The 24193-nt window shown below is 41.6% G+C and overlaps 2 protein-coding genes across 3 annotated transcripts in view; both read left to right on the top strand.

The window, feature by feature from the left end:
- Positions 1-15455, top strand: part of coro7 (coronin 7) — a 114069-nt gene extending 98614 nt beyond the window's left edge. For both annotated transcript variants that reach the window (XM_040157664.1, XM_040157656.1), the window contains exons 10-28: positions 8337-8391; positions 8693-8750; positions 8858-9003; positions 9127-9225; positions 9312-9416; positions 9558-9717; positions 9818-9993; positions 10182-10290; positions 10421-10507; positions 10789-10931; positions 11174-11278; positions 11735-11820; positions 11939-12080; positions 12164-12253; positions 12463-12579; positions 12731-12866; positions 13040-13131; positions 13374-13460; positions 14153-15455. In XM_040157664.1, the coding sequence (XP_040013598.1) occupies positions 8337-8391; positions 8693-8750; positions 8858-9003; positions 9127-9225; positions 9312-9416; positions 9558-9717; positions 9818-9993; positions 10182-10290; positions 10421-10507; positions 10789-10931; positions 11174-11278; positions 11735-11820; positions 11939-12080; positions 12164-12253; positions 12463-12579; positions 12731-12866; positions 13040-13131; positions 13374-13460; positions 14153-14161 (2002 nt within the window). In that variant the 3' untranslated portion in view covers positions 14162-15455. The remainder of the gene's footprint in view (positions 1-8336; positions 8392-8692; positions 8751-8857; positions 9004-9126; positions 9226-9311; positions 9417-9557; positions 9718-9817; positions 9994-10181; positions 10291-10420; positions 10508-10788; positions 10932-11173; positions 11279-11734; positions 11821-11938; positions 12081-12163; positions 12254-12462; positions 12580-12730; positions 12867-13039; positions 13132-13373; positions 13461-14152) is intronic.
- A 1613-nt stretch (positions 15456-17068) lies between these two features.
- Positions 17069-20512, top strand: pam16 (presequence translocase associated motor 16). Its single transcript, XM_040157711.1, has 5 exons — positions 17069-17194; positions 17693-17777; positions 18546-18682; positions 19311-19376; positions 20339-20512. Exons 1-5 carry the CDS (start codon positions 17192-17194, stop codon positions 20426-20428), a joined length of 381 nt encoding a protein of 126 aa, XP_040013645.1. The 5' UTR covers positions 17069-17191; the 3' UTR covers positions 20429-20512.
- Positions 20513-24193: the final 3681 nt, after the last annotated feature.

Raw genomic sequence — 24193 nt, 5'->3', positions numbered from 1 at the left:
GGCAGAGATGTTTTTTAGCCTTTAAGGCCATATAAGAAGAATGTACAGCGTCCTAAATGTGTGCATTTTTCTTTGTCATTTCACTTAAGCCACAGAGCTAAAAATCAGTTTTTCTGAAAGACGTTTAATACGATTTACAACTTTTCTGAAGGGATTTTGAAACTCCTCAAGGGCTCTTTTAACCATCAGGATCAAAAATGTTCTGTCTGATTTACACTAAAAAAGACTTTTAAAATGTTTTCCATGTTGCAGTTCTATTTCCTAATCCAAACAAAGCCGGTAGCTGGAAACGACATACCTCCTTGCTCAATTTGTAAAGTGTGAACAAAGATTTTTTTTAAAGAATTAACATTTATATTTGTCTATGTTAATGTAACTTTTCATTGTTTTATATTTTCTTACACAGCAGCATGTTATTATTTTTTCTTGTGTCATAAAAACTGAGCAAGGACATATACTGTATCTTTTCTGGCTATATGGACTTGAAAATGCAGTTGCAATTTGGGACACAGGTTAAATATCTTTTCTAGTGAATTTAAAAAAAAAAAAAGCAGTACAAGTTTTTGTGGGTTTCTCAAAAAATTCTCAGAGATTTATCTTGCAGAATAACAGATTCTCAGCTCAGTTACTTGAATGAGAGGACAATACATGAAAGGTTCAAATGGTGCTAATAACAATCAAGATGTTATTCTGTTCCCTTTCTTATTTCCAAAAACAAACAAGAAATATAACTGTTGAGTCAGGTGGCAGATGATCAGGGCTGATCTTCTGTCATGGGAATGAAATTAATTTGAACTGTGAGGACAGTCAGGTTTATTTGAGTTTAAGACCAGTATAGCTGTGATTTTGTGTTCAATCCCTGTGAGCTGAGGCCATCAATAGGAAGCTGCCCTCGCATTGACCCTGTGGTTTGGCTTCTGTGGTGCAGCCTTTGGAGCTCTGATGCTGATAATGGAAACATTTATACACATTTAGACGGCAGAAGCACTGAGGGTTGATTGCTTTTCGAACTTGTCAGTTTACAAAGGTGACAAAGTTCATTGGCTATGATATATGGTTTATTTACTTGCTATTGGCACACGTTCGTCATTTTTGGCAGATTATGATGCTTCAGATTTTGAAAGGACTGCTACTGCCAAACCATTCAGTGGCTGTTTAGTGGATCTTTTCCGTGATCTTCTGAAATTCTAACTTGCACGTCTCCTACGGAAAGGATTTCTCTTTTTATATTTCACATACTTACAGAACACCAGAAACCAACCCAGGATTTACCATCCAGGAGACGGTTTTGCATCTCCAGTGTTGTTTCATTATGAATCCCAGTTAATCACCAGTGGATTATTCCGCACCAGTCATTCCATTGTTGGGGAAATGTGAACACCCATGGGCCTGCAGCGTAAGTGTGCTTAAAACCATTAGCTGTGTCCAATTCCCTCACACAAGAGTAATCACGCTGAAACAGAAAGAGTGCGTTGTTTCTCAGCAAACAATAAAGACAGGAAGGGGATGGGGTAATCATGAGAATAAATAGATAATCTGGTCATATGAAATGTCTTCACAGTGATGATGAAAATAACTCAGACAGTGAAACTCCATGTACTTTTATGGTCACACTTTTAAATTTGAGACACAGCTGTTTAGTTACAGCCAGCTGTCCAACGTATCAAATATTTGTGCGTATGTATGGGGGAGATAAAGCAAGGCCTAAAATGTTATGTTAAATCATGGTTTTAAATTTGATTTACAGTTACAATTTATTGAGAGAAAGGAGCAAACCATAGACCTGATGTGTTTTTACCTCAAGCTTTTGTGTTGGTCATTCCATTTTTAGCCATGTTAGCGATGTGGTTCTATGGCAGTGGTGCCCGTCGGTCAACCACTTTGGGGATTGTCATGCATTTTAGATGATGGATCCTAACGACTTGTGATTCTCTGACTTTAACGGTTGACAACGGTTAAGGTTGACATTTCTGGTTCTTTTGTGTAATGTCTTAACAACTGTTGGTGGGATTGTCATTAAATTTGGTACATACGTTCATGGCCCCCTCAGGAAAAATTGTAACAACCTCACCTTTTCGTCTAGCACTATGATCAGGTCAGAATTTAAATTTGTTCAATACTGGTTTTTGACCAAATTAGTGCTCATTAGTAAATATTAGCATGCTAACAAGCTAAACTAACATAGCGAACATGGTAAACATTTTACATGCAAAACATTAGCATGTTAGCATGTTGACTTTAGCATTTAGCTCAAAGCACCACTGTGCCTCAGCACAGTCTCACAGAGCCGCTACCACGGCTGTAGACTCTTAGCCTTTTTCTCCCCAATATGAAAACACACACGTAGCCAGGAAGAGGTAGAAAGATTCAAAAACACGAGAATAAATATAGCACCAACATTCATCCTCATTCCTTGGTGTCTCTCTGTCAACTGTTTAGATTCCTAGAAAAGCCCTGTGATTAATATTTGTATCACCCAGTTTTTTAATAAATTATTTCACCAGTGTTCTGGACTATAGCGTCTGATGTCAAATTTTGAACAATATCATGTCCTAACCCAAAATATTACTACTTTGAGTAATTTCATTTCACCAACTAAGACATTAGCTGTCATTGAATTTGACATCCAAGTGAGTATGAGAAAAGAATAGTGACCTAATGCTTATCAGGATGACTGGGGTAACCAATGTGCACTTTTACACTTGGAAAATTCCAAAATATGTGACGCAAGGCTCGCCCCAACACGTCCGCTATTTTTTCAGTGACCCTGTGTGATAATCCAAACATTATTTTAATACCAAAGCTTCACTCTGAGACTCTGAGTCACCTCTGGCCAGTGGGACAGCAGAGGCTGACTGGGACAGCTGGACGAGCTGCAGGCAGCAGTCAGTTAAGGCAGGGAGGGCTGATAAAGTGGACCGTTTGAGTTCACAGTTCAACAGACCCTTTACCCTCAGCGATAGTGCTGCAGCTCTCACTCACTCCCACTGACTGGGATGACATAACCGGGGGACAGATAAAAAGGAGGGGAGGAGGTGTCTGACGACAAAGAGGAAAACTGGATGAAATGAAAATTAAATGAACAGTTAAAAAAGCTGAGATCACAGTGCATCGTTCAACGCCTGATTTCAACTCCAATTTAAACCTGAAGACTGATTTCCAATATTGTGGAGAGTCTCCTATGCTTTGATTTATGATTCATATCTCTCACCTTCATTATGAGGTTTAGACAAATCCAAATGGTTTTGATTATAACAAATGTTTGTTTGTTTGTTTTTTTTTAACTGGAATCTGGTCAAATCTGAACGTGCTTCAGTAGTTTGAGCGAGTTATTGACAAAAGTCAAGAGGAAACATGCCTGTCCATGATTGTCAGGTCAAGTCAAGTCAGTTTTATTTATATACACCAGACCAAAATCACAAATTTGCCTCAATCGGCTCTATGATGTGTACAGCATTTGACATCCTCTATTCAGATGAAGAAAAAATACTTTAACAGGGAAAAGGGGAAGATACCTTATAGCCCGGACTCACATGCAACAATTGTCTTATATATAAAGTCATCAGAAAAAGCTATATTAAACGTACAATACTGAAAAACAATGAGATTCAAGCAGTTCATTGCAGATAAAACACGATTGCTGACTTTAATCTGCATAAAGACATTTTTACAGATCTTTTCATAGCTGGTTGGAATTTGAAAGTCTTCTACTGTGTGCGCACCTTAGAGGAGCGATAGAGTGATCCTGTGTAAGCCCAAGGAAATTTAATAAAATTGAGATGTAGACAATCAGCTGCTTTGTTTTGATTTCATATTCCCCAAAGGTGTCCTCTCTCTTTCTTCTCTACTTTCTGGCCAGCTCCTACCTGTCAACTGGAGCTTATTGTGCTGTCCAGTGTGTGTTTTTAACAGTAGGGCTGGCCCGGCTAAAGGCCGTGATCTCATGCAACAGAGAACGGTCCCTTTGACTGATACTGATCTGGTCATAGCTGCTATAGCTCAACCCATAACCTTATACCTCTGCAGGCTGGTTTCATTACCTCCACCTATATACTGTGTATAATACACTACTGTGTGTGTGACTGATGCTGTCACTGTGTCTGGCTGTGCCTATGTATGCTCACAAGAGCATAGAGTATGTGTTGGTGTGTGTGCATTTTTCATAATTCTTTGCGCTTGTAGGCACATGCATGAGCATATAGAGCATTTTTTTACAGCATTATTTCTGCACCTGAATGTGTTTCAGGAAGGAGATTTTGTGTGTGTGTGTGTGTGTGTGTGTGTGTGTGTGTGTGTGTGTGTGTGTGTGTGTGTGTGTGTGTGTGTGTGTGTGTGTGTGTGTGTATCCATAATTACATTGTTATTGTCCGATGACTGGACATTTTTGCTCAGTCGAATTCAGCGCTAACACACAGCCACACAAATACACAAAGGCGCACACACACAAGCACACACCATTTCTGTGTTTGTCTGTCATCCACATATCCATTTGTCTGGCCCTCCATTAGTCAGTTATTCCAGTATCTCCTACATTATCAAATGACAACACGTTCTCATAATCATAATATACCTGGACTGACTCTGGCCCTCTCATACACAGATGCACACATGAGTAATATGCCCATCCTGTCTGCTGGTGCTGAAGGCTGCTGTCATGGGCAGAAAGTCATTTTACGATCTGTGTTTTGGTCTGTGTGAGAGAGCGGTGCGAGGCGATGGCAGACGAGGCGGGAGGTGTGCTCTCTCCCGCTCTCTGTATTCTGCGAAATCTGCTTGGGGCAGAGTGCAAGTAACAGACTGAAGCCCGGTGGATTTTTGGAGCATCAGGCGGCTCATCGCGGGGTGTCGGAAGAGTTAGAAAGGTGCTGAGGCATCGGTGGATGCAGATATGCCGGAGAATATAAGACTGGGGTCCACTAGTCTGTGGTTTTGTCAAGGAAAATCTTTTCAGGAGGTTTCCTTAGCTGTTATTCATGTTATTCAGCTGGTATTGTGGACATCTTTCCTTCTTTATTTTTCTCTCTTTCTTTCTTGTGTTCCACCACTCAGAAAATATCCGACTTGTCTTGTTCTTTGCAGTATTATTTGATGACTAATTAGCATGTGTGTGTGGTTAACCCTGTTCTAGTAAGAAAAAGGCCTCATGTTTGGATTAGTGTGTCAGGCTGGATTCAATAGTACACACGCGCTTCTATTTACAGCCTCTCCTATAAGAGCATGAATGAGGTCTGTAATAGGTTTCTTTTCATTCATAATCAGACCATGTGATCCAGATCTGCACAACAAGCTCGCTCCCACACTTAACCCTACGTGAACATAACTTTACGCCGTTATTAATGCATGAGCACATACATCATTAAACTGTATTATTAGCACATGTATGTTTGTTTGCTTGTACATCTATGGGCATAAATATGCGCATGCATGTGCGTTTATGTTTTCCTGTGTGGGAAAATGGGCTGGTGGCGAGGTGGAGCATGAAAGCAATGGTAAACAGAGGCTATTATCAGTGATAAAGCTCCACTCCTATTATGTGGCTGTTTGACTTGTTGTACGTTTACTGTGAGAAAACCAGAGATAAGGCCTCAGAGAAGTAATTGGGACCTGAGGCACAAAGAGAGCGCGGGGTGCAAGGTGGTGGTGTTGTTGAATGGGAAAGTAAAAAGTGAGAAAGGGAAAGGAAGACAGGCAGCGGGAGGGGTGGTGGGAATGGAGGTGTATAGGGACTCCCTGTGGACTGACTGCGACATGGGAACACACAGCCGCCCTAACGAAGCGTGGCCGCCCCTCGCTCACTTCACAGGCCTGGGACAGAGGGAGAGAGGGAGGGATGTTAGAGAGGAGAGGAGGCACAGGTCTGGGACAGGCCCAGTTTTTTGATCTTAAGGGTGAAAGAAAGAGGATGAACCGGAAGGTAGAGTTGGGGAAGCAGGGAAAGATGCTTTTAGGTACCTCAAGTCTGAGGTACAAAAACAACTCGGCGGAACAAAACATTAGCATGACATTCACATCTTCACATTATTACGGAGACAGACGTTCAATCCAAATAGTCTTTTAGGAAATTATACACATTACATTATAACTTGATCATTTCATTAACTTGGGATTTTTTGTCCCTGCTGCTTTCAGACCATTTAATCAAAAAAAAACGAATGGACTCAATTTTCAGGCAACCTCGACAAATTATACAATGTTAAAAATTTCTCTCTCTTTGTATCTTATTTCTCTTTATCTCTCTATGTCTCTCTATCTTTGCAAAGCATTTTGGGAACCCCATATGACTGAAACAACTGTGGATATATAATCAGACCTGTGGCAATGGCAAAAGTGCTTTCTACACAAAAGTTGCTACTACAGGCCTTATATTCCCTTCTTTATGCCAAAATAATAGGTGAGGCGAAAAACATTTCTACCATGTTTGTGCCTCTGTAACTTTGGTTCAGTATCTCTTATACTCATTCCGACTTTTTAGTTGTAAATTTAAAGTGTTACCTTTCAAACGGGACCAGTGTTATGACGTAATCAAAAGGGTTGAAGTTACAGTAGCCTTTTTATTTTGGGTGCATTTTCGAGCCCATGCAAAAAAAATGGGGGGGTCCGTTAAGGGGTTAAAGTTACCTGTCTATACTATGCATCTGCTGCATCATGTTTCCTCTTGTGGGATCAATAAAGTATATCTTAAAACCTTTACATTAAATTTAAAAAAAACCTTTTACCCACATAATACAAAGTAATATTTCATTTACACTTGGCAGGCTAGTTTACCAAAACACTTTATGCTTTTGCAGTCATGACCAGCCTTCAGTTGTTTCTCCGTCTGCTATTACTGAAAAACTGCCAGGAGCAAAATTATTCCCAAAAAATGTAACAAAAGTCTTTGGAAAACATTTGTGAGCTGAATAAAGGATGTGAGCTATTATAACCACAAACCGGTGGCAGCCAGTTTTTAGTGACTGAGTGATCGTGAACTTTTGTAGGTTTGTCAAAATGTGAAAATCTTCCACAATTTCGGCTTTGAATTCGAACAAATACAGAATTGACATAAGGCTCTCTCCCTATCTCACACGTACACAGTATAAACCGCTTGTGTTTAACTAAGTCTGTCGTTATATTGTCATACTTGGTGCATTACATCACTGCTCTGGCATTTCCAGTTGATGTGGAGGCGGCCGAGCGGCATTACTCTGGAATAGTAGCGTTACACAAGGTCATCATCATAAGCCAGTCACAGGGGCTGCCTCTCCACTTCACTCGGCCTATCTCTGGCCTGTGATGTGAAGTGGTTAGATCAGCCATCACCTTCTTTCCCAGTGCTGGAAAATAAATACAGCACGCTGACTGTTGCTCTCATTGATGAAAAGAGGAAAGAAGAGAGGGACTGAGAGAATACGAAGGAGAGTATGAATTAGTGAATAAGTGAGATTTGCCAGCCTTGCCTGTGTTTGTGCAAGTATTCCTCTGTCCAAGCCATGATTTCCTGTTTGGTTTATTTACTACAGCCAATTGTACTTTCCCCATTGAGAATAAGGCTCATTCAGTTTCCCTCAATCTTCTTACCTCAAATCATGAGAGGAGGCAGGTGACTGGGGCCTGTTTAGACCTGCCTGGGTGAAGGGTCCCAGGTAGAGCTGGAACGTTAAGTTGAGTCATCGATTTGTCCACGAACAAAAAAAAAATCAGCAAATATCAAGCAAAAATTGGTTGCAGGGTTTTGGACCGTTTGACATAAAAAGACTTAAGACGACGTCACCTTGGGCTTTAGGAAAATATAATGGGCGTTTTTCACTAACATTTTATAGACTAAAAAGTTTATCTATTAAAATTAAGAGCAGATTAATAGATAATGAAAATAATAGTTAATTGCAGGTCTTTTTTCTATGTTGAAGTCCATTTGACAAGATATCCATTTTGAAACATATTAACCATGGGTTTAATGTTTTTTCCCCTTTGAGAGTAAACTTGTTAGCCTTAATAGTGCAAGATGAAATCACAAGGGAGTGGTTTTGACAGAATGTGACTGAGGCTAACTGTGCATTTGTTTAATTTAGCATGTTTAAGCCAAACTGAGTTTTTCTTCATCTTTATCATAAATTCTCTCTGTTTAGGAAGATCTCTGATCAGGTTTTGACCTGAGTGTCACCGCTTTGGCCCTAAAATTGAGCTTACTGCTCCATCTAGTGGCGTCTTTGTAAAACTTTCAGCCCATAGATCCTGTGACATAGTTAAATGATTATGTGATAGTAAGTATACTACATCAATGTGCTATTTCAGAGCATGATTTGAATGCCTCTTTCTCATTTCTATCCTTCTCCCTCTCTTGTCTCTTTTGCTTTCAGGATGCTGATCCCCCTGTTTGATGAGGACACTGGTCTGCTCATACTGGCTGGCATGGTAAGATTTAGATTGATGCTCCTCTATTGTGAATTCTGTCAGGTGATAAAATTGAGCAAAGACTTGAATGTTAGGTATTTATACCTGAAAGGTTTCATGTATTTGCATCACAAGTGTGGAATCCATAAGTGCTGACGGTTAAAGGTGACTTTAAAGAGAAGCTTTCATTACTGTTCCACTTCTGTGCCGATAATAATCCTGGTGTGACAGGAGATGAACTTTAAAGCCTCTCTGATTTATTACTAAGACAGTCATACTTTGTGTAGCAGTGTCTGATTTAGTGTTTTTCTGTTCCGCACAGGGAGACACAGTGGTCGACTGCTTTGAAGTCTCTTCCTCTGAGCCTTTCCTCTCTCAAGGTAAGAGCTGGTCCTCTGTTATCTGTCTGTTCGAATGATCACAGCCCTCCCCCCTAGTGTCTCCTCCAATCTCCCTCACTTTTCTCCTCTCGTTTTTATCCCCGTAGTGAGCCACTGTCTTACGGACACCTCAACACGAGGGGTTGCCGCGGTTCCCAAGATGGCGTTGGACGTGATGTCCTGCGAGGTGATGCGCGTGCTGCAGCTGACTGACAGCTGCATCGTGCCAATCAGCTATCAAGTCCCTCGCAAGGTGTGTGCAAAAACAGTACTGTGCTGACATTGCCTCATTACAGGTATCGTATAGGTTTGCGTGCTCTTTTTCGTGCGTGCTTGTTTGCATCCATGTGTGTACGTTCTTTGTTTTTCTCTCCAGCATTCAGGCCAGGAGTTTCATGATGACCTTTACCCAGACACAGTGGGCACGACTCCAGCCATGTCTGCTGAGGAGTGGTGGCAGGGAGGGAACAAGCAGGTAATGCTTCTCTACCCACAACAAGTCTATCCAGTCTTTCATCGTTTGTGCGGACGCCTCCAACAATTTGCTCTGTGTGTCCTCAGGTGGAGAAGGTCAGCCTCCACCCGGACAAACGGCCCAAACCAAAGGCTCCAGCAGCAAAACAGTTGCCCGCAAAGAAGGTGGGGGCCAGCGGGGGGAGCAAAGAGGTGAGAGACACATCTGTACAAAATATTTTAGTAGTACGTGGTCTTACTTTAAACCAATCAAGGGCTAGATTTCACCACCAGCCTTTCACCATCATGGTGCCAGTGGCAGTTGTAAAAACTTGACAACATACTGTTCTACAGGATCCAGCTCATGGCTGCTCCACCTCCAGTAGTCCTCTCAGTACTCCCAGCAGCAGCGCTGTCCCCTCGCGCTCTCCCTCCACCACCTCCGGCCACTCCTCAGGCTTCCTCCCCAGCCCCAGTCCCAGCCAGAGCGCCAAGACCATCCAGATCCTGCTGGGTACGGACACCCAACACTTCTTCGTTATGGTGTCTGCCATTTTATATTAAAGTTTCCCCTTGGGGACAAATTCGCTAATGGAAAATTATCTCTCATCCAGCACCAACCTCCAAGTTCCGTCACATCCAGGGCGCAGTGATGCACCGGGACACGCACATCACTAACATGCGTGGCCTCAACCTGACCACACCGGGCGAGTGTGACGGCTTCTGTGTCAACCGCCAACGTGTGGCAGTGCCCCTTGCCATCTCTGGGGGCCAGATCGCCATCTTTGAGGTACAGCAGAAGATGGAAATAACATTAAAAACTATTAAGTCACCTTGATTTAGATTTGATTTTGATTTACTGTGGCTGGTCTCCTGGTCGACTATCTTTTTTTCCTCCCTTGTACTTCATTTATTTTGCAAAATTACACTTCCATGTGCTGTATGTGTGTGAGTGATTGATTTTATTCCTCTCCTCAGCGCTCTCAGCCTGGCAGGCTACCAGACACAGCCCTGCCCACCATCCAAAACTCTGTAAATGTGGCCGACTTCTCGTGGGACCCCTTTGACACACACCGGCTTGCTGTGGGTGAGTAAATACACATACTGTATATGTAGGAATCTGTGTAGCTGTATGCTCTTTTGTCCTCTCACTGTCTATGTTTATAAGTGCAGGAGTGTGAGTTAACATGTCTGTGTCCTTCTCTGACTGTTGATAGCTGGTGATGATGCTAAGATCCGGGTGTGGCAGGTACCAAAGGGAGGGCTGAAAGAGACCCTGAATGAGCCTGAGATCATCTTGCAAGGTAGGACAGGAGCCACTTTCTGAAATTACCTCAGTTCAGTTGTGTTTGTCTATAACAGATTGTTGATCGACGGGCCTCACATACGACAGTTAGTGCAGCAAAAAATCTTGCAGGACTTAAATTAAGAAGATCTATAGTTAATACAACAAAGTATATGGTTAACTGATTACGGTGCAACCATGTGAATAATTTCATGAATAGGAAGGAAGAAGGTAATGATAGTCACAACAAAGTAAAAGTCAAGTTGACCGACAGCCGATATGACCCCCCCCCCCCCGCAGGCCACACAGAGAAGATTTACTCAATCAAGTTTCACCCTCTGGCCAGTGGACTCCTGGTGTCTTCATCCTACGATCTCACAGTCAGACTGTGGAACCTGGAGAGCAGAGAGCAGGTCAAACTCCTCACTGGACACCAAGATCAGGTGGGTGACCGAAACAAGGCTAAATGCAGGAAAAAAAAACAAGTGACAGCTAAGTCGAAGGTAAAACTTAATTTTCACGCTGCCATGATGAGATCCTAAGAAGGCATCATAGATATAGGTAGACTGTGTTTGCACAACAGTTTGGACGTGAGGATATGTTTGCTTACAACAATACGTGAGCTTTTTGTTTTACAAGTGTATGAGTTTCTTCTTTCTTGCTCCCTCTTATGGTTCATGTTCAGGTGTTTGGTATGGCATGGAGCCCAGACGGCAGGCTCCTGGCCACGGTGTGCAAAGACGGGAAAGTTCGCATCTATGACCCTCGCAAGTCCACTCTGCCCGTGCAGGTATGCACAACAAAAACAGGAATGTGGTGGGATGCCACCTTAAAAATGGATAAGATTTGTCTTTTGGTGTGTATTGTTAAAATGGTGAAACACAGGCATAGCTCTAGTCCACAGCTCCGAGTAACAAAGGCAAGTGCACGTGCTAAGACTCAGTTACCAGCAGTCTCCTCTCATACACACGCTAAAATTTAATTTAACAACCGTTAAGAGCCATATTACAACCAAAAAAGTAAAAGCAATATACCTACACCTACCTGAGAATGTACAGTGAATTAGAATAGCTAGAGCGGGAGGCATTAGTCATCTGGAAAGCACTGCTTTACAGTGTTGCTTAATTACTGAAAACCATGGCTTCTTCGTCTTTCATTCACTCGTCTCTCCCACTCACGCTCAATCTTTTCTTTTCTTTTCTTTTCTGCTCTTTTCTTTTCTTTTCTTTTCTTTTTTCTTTTGTAGGAGGGCCCCGGTCCCGAGGGTCCAAGGGGAGCTCGTATAGTGTGGGTGTGTGAGGGCAAGTACCTGTTGGTGTCAGGATTTGACAGGTACTTAACATGATATGAGTTTTCGTTAAAGTGGCATAAAAATATAGTTGAATAGAGCAGCAGTGAGCCAGTCAACAGAGCAAGTTGACCGCCGATCCTTCTTCTCCTTCACCTGTAGTCGCAGTGAGAGAGGACTCTACCTGTACTCTGCAGACTCCCTCACCTCTGGAGCCTTAGCCAGCACTCGAGTAGACGTCTCCCCCTCCACACTCATCCCTTTCTATGACCCTGACACCAGTGTGGTCATCCTCACTGGAAAAGTAAGCAAATAAAAATAAAACAGAGTATAGTTACATGCAAGAAAAGAATTAGATGTAACCTGTGTCTCTCCTTTGTTTTCCAGGGTGATACCAGAGTGCACATTTATGAGATAGTCCCCGAGGCGCCATACTTTATTGAATGCAGCAGTTTTAACTCTCCTGAGCCTCATAAGGTACTGAGCTGACCTCCTTCTTACTTTCATTCATTTATTTAATATTTTAATATATCAGTCAGTCACCATACATCTGCGTACACGGACAGCCAAAGTGCCAGAGTGATTACAGTACCCTCCTTAAAACCTGTGCGGTCATTGTGATGCTGTATGTGTTTTGTATTAGCCAAACACACTTTTCTGATTTTTTTTTTTTCCCCTGTCTGCAGGGCTTGGCCTTTCTGCCCAAGACAGAGTGCAATGTGCGCGACGTGGAGGTAGCTGTAGGACTAATGCTCACCAAGACAACCGTAGAGCCGGTGGCCTTCAGAGTGCCACGGGTCAAGGTGAGCCAACCACGCTGCCCAGAGGACACATGGGAGGAATACCACACGCCTTCCCTCCTGAACATTATTCCTAAGAAATGACTCTAATTGTGTTCCCCTTCTCATCCTTTACCATAACTGCCTCCTCTGTGTGCCCGCTCTGGGTCTTCAGAAAGAGTTCTTCCAGGACGATGTGTACACAGACACGGCAGAGTGGTGGGAACCAGCCCTGACCGCCTCAGCCTGGCTGTCCGGCTCCAACGGCCAACACAAAAAGATCAGCCTGAAGCCCAAAGACATGACACCAGGTGCAGACGCAGACCAGAGAGCCTGAATATGTACACACACCATGTGTCTTTATCTAACACAGCTCTCGGTCTAGATGAAGATGCTTACCTTTACAGTCATGCCAGTATTGGATATGTCCTGGTTTCTGTAATTGATGCCGTGTGTGTTTGTTTTGTTTTGTTTTTTTTCTCAGTGAGTGAGGCCCCCAAAGAGGCTCCAGTTAGGAAATACCTGCCCTCGTCGTTTTACCTGGAGGAGAAGACTGATGAACAGAAAAAGGAGGAAGTGAGGACAAACTAAAATACTGTATGATTGTGTTTCTACTGCACGTGCTGTTAGCCAGTACATCGCTTCTAGACTTCACGTGAAGTCTGTCCACAGTTTGCCCTGCATCTAACATGCCAGTCATCTGTTTTCCATACGAACCAGCAACAAAATTTTAACGTACATGTAGTAGCTGCTGAATAAAAGCAGCTGTGTTTTTCTGACATGTTTCAACGCTGCACATTTTTGTATGTGTCGCCCAGCTACTGAGTGCCATGGTGGCCAAGTTGGGGAACATGGACGACCCACTGCCACAGGAGTCCTTCCAGGGGGTCGACGAGGACGAGTGGGTGAGTGAATGTGATGGAAACCACTGTGAAAATTAGTTTTGAGTTTTTCTGTATTTCTGCTTCCAGTTGTCAATTATTGATGTTAAAGTAATGAGTGTGCAGGAGCTCTGATGACAGAACATCCTGTTCATGATTTGAAGTAGACCCAAATACACTCTGCTGCCAAGGTCTCAGTTTAGTACACTATTATGAACACCTTTGCAATCTACAGTGCAGTGTGCTCCTTTTGTGAGTATCATAATATTCAGTTTTCTTAAGACTGTGTCAATTCAACTCTTTGTAACTGGCAGAGATGCAGTTTGCAGTGGTTTTGTTTAGGTTTGAATTATGCTGTAAGGGGTTCATGCTGTTTTGTTGGGTTTGATTCAGGAGCCCACAAACCTTTATGACTGATTAATATGGACTGTGAAATTATTGAAAAGGTTTTGTCATGGCTGGGGGATATGGCTGAAATTAATATTGCAACATTAATGTGAATATTTCCATGACATCAATAGGTAAAATCACATACAAACTGATCAAACTGATGATGTTCAGTGGAAAGAATTGCGCTCGACTATTATGCATTTTGTCAGAAAAAAAATGCTAAAAGTGTGGCTTAGAGCAAGCTTGGCATCAAAAATATTGGGATATTGAGGTAATGCAAAATCAGTGGAAGTCGGTCATCTAACTGTGACTTCTCTGTCATTCAGGATGACTAAAGGGGACGTTGTCCTGCCTTTGGTTTCAATCGTGGTGCCAACAACAGAGAGGAGCAACCAGTAATCACGTTGCCACACGTGTGGGCAACAGTGCCACCCAGATGTCCTCTGAGCTGTATCCGCTAACATCTCAGCCTCCCGCACAAACAAAGAATACTGTACAATGTGAACGAATCTTCAGCAAAGCCCACAGATAACCCCGGCTGGGTGATGCGGGAGGAAGATCACAATAACTAAAAGACCTCCTGATATGAGTACTGGGTGTATCACAATATCTGTTTAGGTTTGGGAAAATGCCACAAATGCCACAATGTGTAGTTGTATCAAACTGCATGAAATTTGACAAGAAAATCACTTTCAGCTTGAATTCTTAAATATTTCCAAAATCATTTTGGGATCAATCCGACTTTGTAATAGCTTTCTTATGTAGACTACAAAATTATGTCACAGTATTGTTGATATCTAGACAACAAACAAATTCCACCATACGAGATGATACAAAATAATCATCAGTAAATACATAGAAATCATATATCAGGACAGCTCCAACGTATTTCTGGTAAACCACAGTTCTAAGTCAATGCAAGGTGAATAAAACTGCAGGCAATCATAGCAATAATACTTCTGCTTTATGCTACATTACCAGTGAACTCTCAGTGGTTAAAACAGACATAATTATGGGTTGCACAAACTACAAACAACCTTTTTAAAATAATGGGTAAGTATTTTAGCCTAGCTTCTGTTTATGTCTGTGGTAAGTGGCCATGGTTTAAGCATGATAATACCCTCTGAGTTGTCCTGATATAAAAAAATAATGGCCTCCTCTTGTGCGCAGGCTGTAATTTTTTTTATATCAGGATACCTCATCGTGTAACATTGTGTACAAACTTGTTATTTGTGTGGACATGTACCTCCAGAGTGGACCACTCGCTTGCTTTTTTTAGTCACAATGTGTCTTCGAAAAATGTAATGTTGCAAAAAAAATGTTTAAGAAAGTGAACATCATGCATCAGATTAAAAAAAAAGAAACATTGTCTTCCTGTTTAGTCAGGTAAAACACACACGCACATGCACACATGCACACGCACGCACACACACACACACACACACACACACGCACACACACATTATTACTGTGACATGTTCAAGCCTTCAGCAGCTAAAAACCACACAGAGGATACAACAGGGTCACCAGCGTTCATGTTTGGCCATGAACTGGAATTTGTAATGACTAAAGCTTTCACACTTCACTTTTCTTTGTTAGCAAATGTTAGAATAAAATGCCATTTAATATAAATAAATAACAAGTGTTACTGTATTTGTGCCAGCTCCATTTAATTTTTTTGCCATTCAGAAATAGTCTTATGTATAAGTAGGGGTTAAAGGTCATTAATAATGAAATATTGTTATGCATTGAAAGCCAAACCACCTCCTTTTTGGAGTTTTTAGGGGAGCCTTTGTATGCTTTCAGATGATTGTTTCCTCTCTTTTGTTCTCTTGTTTGCTGGACTTTCGAGCTTTTCATCAAATCATGATCTTCGTTGGTTTTCAGACTGTTTGGGGATATTCCTCACTAAATTAGCTAATTTTCTTGCCTAATGTTAATGAGTAGTAAATAATCGTGGTCTTAATTAGACAGTAATAGCACAGTATTGATAACTTACAATGCAGCTGTAACAGCCATCACGTTATTTCCAATCAGGGCTAAAGCAGTATCGTCGGTAATCCGGGCTTGAACCAGCCGAGTTCGGCCATGAATGATCATGCACATCATGTTGTACACCTGAACTGCAAGTGTCGTCAGTGTTTGTGTGATGTATGCCGTACTGTACGTGCTTGTGATTCTCAAACGCCATACTTTTGTAATATTTGGATTGGATTAACTTGCCTTACATTGTGTTTAAAAAGAACTTACTTTTTATACAGTGAGTAAAGGAGTGTTGTTTTTTCCTATATTACTTGAGTAATGGTTTGTGGATTTTTTTTTTTCAGTATTGTCTTGCAATAAACACCTTTTAAACCCATTACTACTTGTCTTTGCCTGATTAGTTCACCATAACAGCCACAGTAAGAAAACAAATGGGAAAACTTCTCAAACTGCAGAGGTTTCCAAACTTTTTTGCATGAAAGGCTCTTTGTTGGGGACTATGGGAGCTCACACGACACATGGAAAATGGCACTTTTGAGGACATTTTCAAAACAAAGTGACTGACTCAACCGACACTAACAGGTGTGATCATGTTAATTTTCCTCTAGTGGTCACGGTTAGAGACTGCAAAGTCTCCACGGGGAATTATACAGACATTTAAACTTCCATCCATCCACAGAGCCTATTCCATCACTCAGTATGATTTATTGCAGAACAATTGCTCTTATATATTTGATGAAAAATGAAAATGAAATGAATGTATTATGTTGTTCTAGTCTTAGTGGCAGTTAACTGTTTTAAGGCTGGTATTCAGTGTTGGAGCGAGTGTATCTACTACAGTACTGTACTAAAGTACAGATTTGAGGTACTTGTACTTTACTTGAGTATATTCTTTTCTTACCACCTTATGTAGCCTTATACAAAATAGTTTAAAAAATTAGCTCCACCTCAATGAACTACAACAATAAAATACTGTCTAGACATATATGAATCAGTAATAATAATACTATTATGTAATATATGACAGTATAACAGTCAAGGATGACATTTTTCTGCACTGAGTATTTTTAGTTTTGATACTTTAAGTACATTTTCCTGATTATACTCACCGACTTCTACCTAAGAAACATTTTACTAGTAATGGGGTACTTTGACATTGCGGTATTAGTACTTTTACTTCAGAGGTCGAAGAAAGAAAACTGCAGTTCGACTTCCCTGCCGCCGGGTGTCAGTGTTACAAATATTACCCTCCACCAGAGTCAGCTTGAATCTCGTTCTAGTCATGCTTCCTTGAACCTTGACCCTTAAGTAACCTTCATCGGTGTACATGTGCGAAAACAGAGGCGACGCGCCGTCCGCGGAAGCTGTGTGATATTGTAAAAATGGTAAGAATGCATTTTCGTGGTTGTCGCGCATGTATTTGCGAGGCCACCGCTAATAGCAGTGAGCCAGCGGGGAAGTGCGATGTCGTGCGGCGTTAGCATTGGCGGGGAGACGTTGCGGAGCGGCAGTGTGTCCTTTTGGCGCAGTTTGCTTTACCAACGTCGTCGCGTGAGGGCAGCTGCCTCCTCGTAACCGAGACATTTGTCCCTTTGATTCCGAGAGAAGCGAAAGTGCCCAAAGTGCAAGTCAGTTCACATCCAAACATGGCGGCGGGCTTGTGGAGACGCTGTCACAGTGTTGGCAGCAGTAATGAAGATGTAACCAAACCTTCAGGCACTTTGGCTTTATTGTCTTGGGTCTGACTGATCTCGCACCCTGCAGTGTCTCTGACTGACCCCCCCCCCCCACTGTTTTGGGTTCCCATGGCTGTCAGTGTCTAGTGGCTGCGCTGATGAATGCTCTTCTAGATGGCGTGTTCCCTTTTTTGATTTCTCCCGCAGGCTAAGTATCTGGCGCAGATCATCGTGATGGGAGCGCAGGTGGTGGGACGTGCATTCGCTCGCGCCTTACAACAAGAATATGCAGGTATGATCGCGACCGTAACACTTTTAAACCTGGAATGCAACAAAACTAGTTAGTGCTGAAACATATCCATAGACAGACAATCATTTTTGATAGTTGTAGTTATTTATCGAGCAGAAATGCTAAACGTTGTCAGGTTTCAGCTTCTAAACTGGGAAAAAATAGTTTTTTCATCATTATAATTTGAAAACTGTCAGAGTTTTAAGGTAGTGGTCGGACGACACAAGTAATTTGAAGACAAAACCCTTGAAGCAGTAAATCTGTGATGGGCATTTTCAGTGTTTTCTGATATTTTTATAGACTAAATGAGTAATCAAGACATGACTGGCAGATTAACTGATATCAAAAGATAACTGTTCATTGCAGCAAGGGCAGGGTAACATGGTTGAAATCATGATCACGCCGTTAATACAGATATTGTCTGATATTGATGTATGTCAGTACATGGTCAATGTGTGCAAAATTACACATTACATAATCAAATGGATATTCAGAGTAATGAACTGTGTTGTTTTTGTGTTGCTATCAGACTAAACTGTCAAAGTACTCATCTTAATATTCTTACAACCTGCTCAGAATTGTTCATTTGGACAACTGAAATTTTCTAGAAATAATATGATAAGATCATATCATTCAGATATGAATTTGCTGAAATTTGATAAATGATAATGTCATGGCATCACCCAGCCCGAGCTGTAGCTCTGTAAAATCGTTTTTTGCTTTTGCACTCATCTAGGAGAGCATTTGTGTGTGATGTGTTTTCCATCACAGCGAGCCAAGCAGCAGCGCGGGCCAGAGGCAGCACTGGTCAGCAGTCGGCTGCAGCCTCCAGCATCACTGGGATGAGCCTGCAAGAGGCGCAGCAGATCCTCAATGTCACCACACTCACGCCTGAGGAGATTCAGAAGGTGCATTCACGCTCTCTGTCTCTTTTAGGAATATCTTAACAAAGTGTTGGAACTGGGCTACAGAGCCATTAATCCTTTTTATAATGTAGTGTTTGCCAGGTCATTCCAGATTTTTTTATAGCCTTGTCAAAATCTGTTTCGTGGTTACAGGATTTTCCCTTCACTGTGGCGTACGTGGGCTATGCCCAAAATGTGTTGCTCTGTCTGTATGAGCGGGGATACTGGATTTTTTACCATTACTTAACTCCCCAAACTGTGGAACTCATTAGTCCCCACTGTAGGGGAAACAGATTCTGACTGGGATACACCAGCATCTTGAGAATCGTTTCGAAAGGATTCTCCCAACTGAAAATCTCTCTGCTTACCAGCATGAAATACTAACCTCCTTTAGACTTAAGAGGCGGTGTGGATGTAAGATATTGTTAAAGTTCGTCACCCTCTACAAAATGACAGCTAAATACGCTGCCCCTGTGTAACAGAGCTGTGCGTTCCATAGGTTTCAAGGTTTAGCAGCTCTGTGAATTAACATCAGGAACACACAATGTCAGTTTATTTGACAATTCATCAACATCATCAACATTAAATGATATTACGTAAACGCTAACACCAATGGGTTTTTCTCTTCCAGAACTACGAGCACCTTTTTAAGGTCAATGATAAGGCATTGGGCGGTTCATTTTACCTACAATCAAAAGTAAGTGTTCTGTATCTTATGACACAAGACATTTCACTCTGTTGTTATTTGCGTAGTGTTAACTTACATTGTTCAGAGTGATTTTTCAAATGTGTTGCAGAGTGAAGGACAGTAAATGGAAGATGTTACTCGTCATTTAGAGGAGATTATAATGTGACTATTATTCGAATGTTTATTAACCGCTAAAGTGAAAAATTGTCTTAAGTTAAAAAAAAAAAAAAATAGCACTATACCACAGGAGAATATAAATCACTCGTCTTCATCAGTGGTTACTTAATTTCTTTGCTGCCCATGCCACGTATTCCAACTAGTTTACTTCTAAGCCTGCTGTCCAAGTGACCAAACCATCACACGAAGTTTGAGACTGTTGCGCCTGCTAAGAAGATGAAACCACTGTGTGCATTTCTTGAAAATATGGTTTTTGGTATTTTCAGCGAAGCTCAAGCGGCAGAGTAGGGCTGTACCATGATAATTAAAATCTTTGCAGTTTCAACAGGTCAGCAGGTGCAATTCCAAGGTTCCAAGAGAGCATTAAAAAAATAATTTAAAAAAACGGAATCTTCCTAATCGCCAAAGTGTTTTCACCTTCAGGAATTTGATGCTTTTTGTGGCACCACTATTGATAAAGTATAGATACAGTATTGGAGCTTGTGCAGCAGGGAACAGTGATACTCAGCACTGCTCTTACTTAGTCTTTAACTTGTTTTGCACATAACTTCCAAACAAACAGTGACCAGTTCTTTTGTGTCTTTGTTGAGTATCAAATTATCACTCATGTGACAGCGTGTAGGAGAAATCCACTCTTTGAACTGAGTTGTGTTGGAAATTAAATTGTTACTATTTTTTATCTCCCACCAATTCCTCTGTGCTCTGAGGGAGCCATAGTGTATTTTTGTTATTTTAAAAGCGTCTTCCCTCTCTCTCTGACACTATTATTATTGTTTGTGTGTGTTTGTGTCTAGGTGGTGCGGGCTAAAGAGCGTCTAGACGAGGAACTAAGTATTCAGTCACAACAACAAAAGCAGCAGTCACAGCAGAATACGGAAACATGAAGTATGACGTGATGCTCGCCCTGTCTATCCTCTCCCTGTCCTCTGTAAATTATAACCCAATAAAAGCCTTCTCCTTTTCTCTACGCTTGACTTTGTGGCGATTTTTGGGCAATAAATATCATTTTAAGACAGGGAGGCACAAACGACAGTCATAAGAATATGGGTTTATTGTTCTTATTGTCATATGTTATGTATGGTTTGCAGGGATCTAAATCCACAAATAAATGATTTTATTTATATATTTTCAGCTACCGTAGCTTAGCTGAAACGCTCAACACTGAGTGAAACTGCAGCTTGCTGACTATTAATCAGGGTAATATGATTTGTAGTATGATACCAGCATCAAGTGTTCACGTTGGTAAAGATGGGCCGGATCATTAAGTGAATGCTTTAACTGTTGTAAATGTGTACATTTCTATCGTTTTAATTGTATATTTGGGACAGAAATGAAAACACAAGTTGTATCAAATGCAACTTTATTAAACATTTCTCTTTTCATTGACATTATTATCAATATCGTAATAAAATTCCTCTAAAACAGGAGAACACCACTATGTTGTACCAATTGGAGACTTTTACAACTCTAAAATTCTGCATGTTCAACCACAGAACATGATGCCAGGAAAAATATATTTTCATATAATCATTTTTTTCATATAGAGTATAACTTCTATATTTTTACCTATATTAAAAAGGCACTTGGAAAAATTCAAATACTGACATAATATCTCACAAATGTGCAAAAAAACATAACTTGGAACAGGCCTTGCATGGCCTTAGTCTTATCATTAACCCTTTGTGCAACACTGTGGCACTTCAGTCAATGGCACCCCTTTACAATGACACTGGCTATGACATCAAGCAAGCTAACACAATTTTTGTGCCCTGGATTAGAGTTCCACTTTCATAGCATTAAGCAAAGGTTACTTTAAAATCTCCAGGAGCAAGTACCGCTTTTATAATGTCAAAAAAAAAAGTTGAGACTTTATATTCAGATATCTTAGCCACTGAGGATTTTTACATTTATTCTTGGTTCTCAAATCGACTGATGAATAGCGCTCTGCAATGAAAAAGGGTGTGGCAGCATCCCCGTATCTACACACACTATGAGGGGTAAAAAAAAGTGCAGTTTATTACAGACTGAGCTCAAAGGGTTAATGGATCATACAGCTTATTTAATATTGAAAAGATGTGGATCCTGGAAGGATCCGTGTCATATTATTCAGCTTTCTGCTGCTGTGCTGAGTCTCTGTCCCTGGCTTCGACCAGCAGAGGAGAGACAGACAGGGAGGAGGAGGAGGAGGAGGAGAGCCGCCGCATCTGTGGGTTTTACTGTTGCCACGGAAACCTATGTCTAGCCTACTTAACACCTGTTTCTGATTAAATCACATGCCAGCATTGTCCCCTCAAAACGAGAGATTCACTTCAATACCCAGCCTGAACCCAGGGACAGACCACTGTTGTTTGTGTGTGTGTGGTGGTGGCGGCAGTGGGTGTCTGAGATAATGATGACTAAGAATTACTGAGGCAGAAACACAGGTGTGCAGTTCATCTCTGCTGTGAATACTCGTAGACCTGTGGGCAGCCCGACGCAGAGCTCGTCCTCAGACAGGGATGGTTATGTTTGTTTTTGCTCTGCTGTGAATGCAGCTTGTTAGTTTGCCTGTGTCCCCTATCTCTGGTTAAAAAAAAAAAAAAGCTTTGTGGCCGGGAGGTGGAGGAGCTGAGCCTTTTGGGTTTAATCTATAAAAAAAAAAGAAAAAACCCAGAGGGCAGACAGAGTTCAGTGGCCTACTTTTCTGCAGGCTGGTATGCCTGTGAGTGGCTGCCACATTGGGCACAGCACAGCCTGTGACTTCGGAGCCAAGAGGGCCGTTTGCTGGGTAGGTGGCCAGATGGAGGGCGGCTGCACCACGCAGCTATCCTCTGCCTCTTTTCCTCTGCTGGAACACAGCCTCTTCCTTCATCACTCCCTATCCCCTGTCCATTCATTTATTCATTCAGCCAATCCTCTCTCTGTTTGCTCTCACGCTCTCCCAGTGCTGCCCGCCATTTCACAGTCGAATGTTATTTGTCGACGCTTTCCCTTTATCTGAGAGTAAAAATTAAAAGTCAGAACAAAGGGAGTCAAGTTTGCCAATCCAATTCAACCCAAATATAATTTGGTGTTAGGACACTGGATACAGAAATATTCATGCCCATATCCCATCTGAATTTTTGTTAGTATATCAATGTGATTGTCATGAACAGTGTGATGTCATTTGGTCCACCATATTTCGCCCCTAGAGCGGTGGTTGCCAAGCTTGCCGGACTGTCACTCCTGAAAATTATCTCAACTTAGGGCCCATAATGACAGTTAATGGCCTAAGTTTAGACATATTGTTGTGAGAAGTTCAACCAAACAGTGATTTCTCCTTCCCACATCTTTTCATTTTAAGGGTTTTGCAGCTCTGGACCGGTAACCATATTCAGTATTTCACAAGAAACAGGGCTAAGCGCTACTAAGAGTTTACAGCCATGCTAGCAGCTCTGTGAGACTGTAATTGAGAACAGCCATGTTTTGAGCTAAATGCTAAAAACAGCATGCTAACATCCTCACAGTGACAATGTAACATGTTGATGTTTGGCAGACAATATTTACCTGGTTCACCATCTTAGTGTATTAGCATGCTAACATTTGCTAAATAGCAAAAGTTAGCAAAGTATGGCTGAGGCTGAAGGGAATGTCATTAGCTTTGTAGTTATTTGGTCATAATCCAAAGCATGGGGCAAATTTAAAAAATTGACCCGGTGACGGCACGAGGGGAGAAGTTAAGGGATCACTAAAGTTATTACAATTAATCCTGAGGGGGACAAGAATGTCTGCACCAAATTTCATCGAAATCCATTCAATAGTTGTTGAGACATTTCACTTAAAACCAAAAATATCAAACTCATGGTGATACTATGAAAAGTTAGGGGATCACCAAAGTCAGTAGGATTCATCTTCTGGGCACCATGAATGTTTGTACAAAATTTCATGACCAACCCATCCTCCTGTCGGTGAGATATTGCAATCTGGACAAAAGTGGTGGACAGACCAATAGACTGATACTACCATCCACTGAGCTGCACCACAAGCATGGGTAAAAAAAAAAAAAAATCCAAAATTACCACAGAAAATTGAATCATCTTGTGACCTTCGGACTTATCTTAGTATCCTCAGGTTGGAAATCGCTGCTCTGGAAGACCAGCCAAACCTCTCCCTCTCTTCTTCTCTTCGTCCCCTAAAAAGACTCACCCTCAACAGCAGAAAGTTGATTACAGAGCAGCCATCGCAGAACACAAGAAGCAACTTCAACATCAGAGAAAATGTCTCGTCTGAACAACATCAAAAAATAATGACAAAAATATAAAACAGCAATAACTGATGTCTAATGATGTTATAAGACTGGGCGATGGAAAAGCAAGACCGCCAACATAAGCAGATGGGAGGAGGAGAGATGGAGGAGTTAAAAGAGAGAGGAGGGCTGAGTGTGTCAGTCTCTTGGGGGATTGTTCCTCGTGTGGGGATGATCCTCTCCCGCTCCCCTACCTCTCCTCTGTGGAGACAGCAGTCAACATCATATATGCATTACCACTGAGCAACACAAGCCTGGAAGAGCCCCACAGCAAAATAGACCCTTGCAGAAAAATTGAATAAGAGCAGACTAGTTTTTAAAGAACGATGACTTATCACTAACATTTCATAAAACATGTAAGGAATATATTTTGTGGTAAGTGCAT

This window comes from Xiphias gladius, chromosome 3 (genome assembly GCF_016859285.1).
Source record: "Xiphias gladius isolate SHS-SW01 ecotype Sanya breed wild chromosome 3, ASM1685928v1, whole genome shotgun sequence".
Classification (NCBI taxonomy): domain Eukaryota; kingdom Metazoa; phylum Chordata; class Actinopteri; order Istiophoriformes; family Xiphiidae; genus Xiphias; species Xiphias gladius.
Note: the sequence above shows the minus strand (reverse complement) of the source record. Positions and strands in the feature narration are given on the sequence as shown.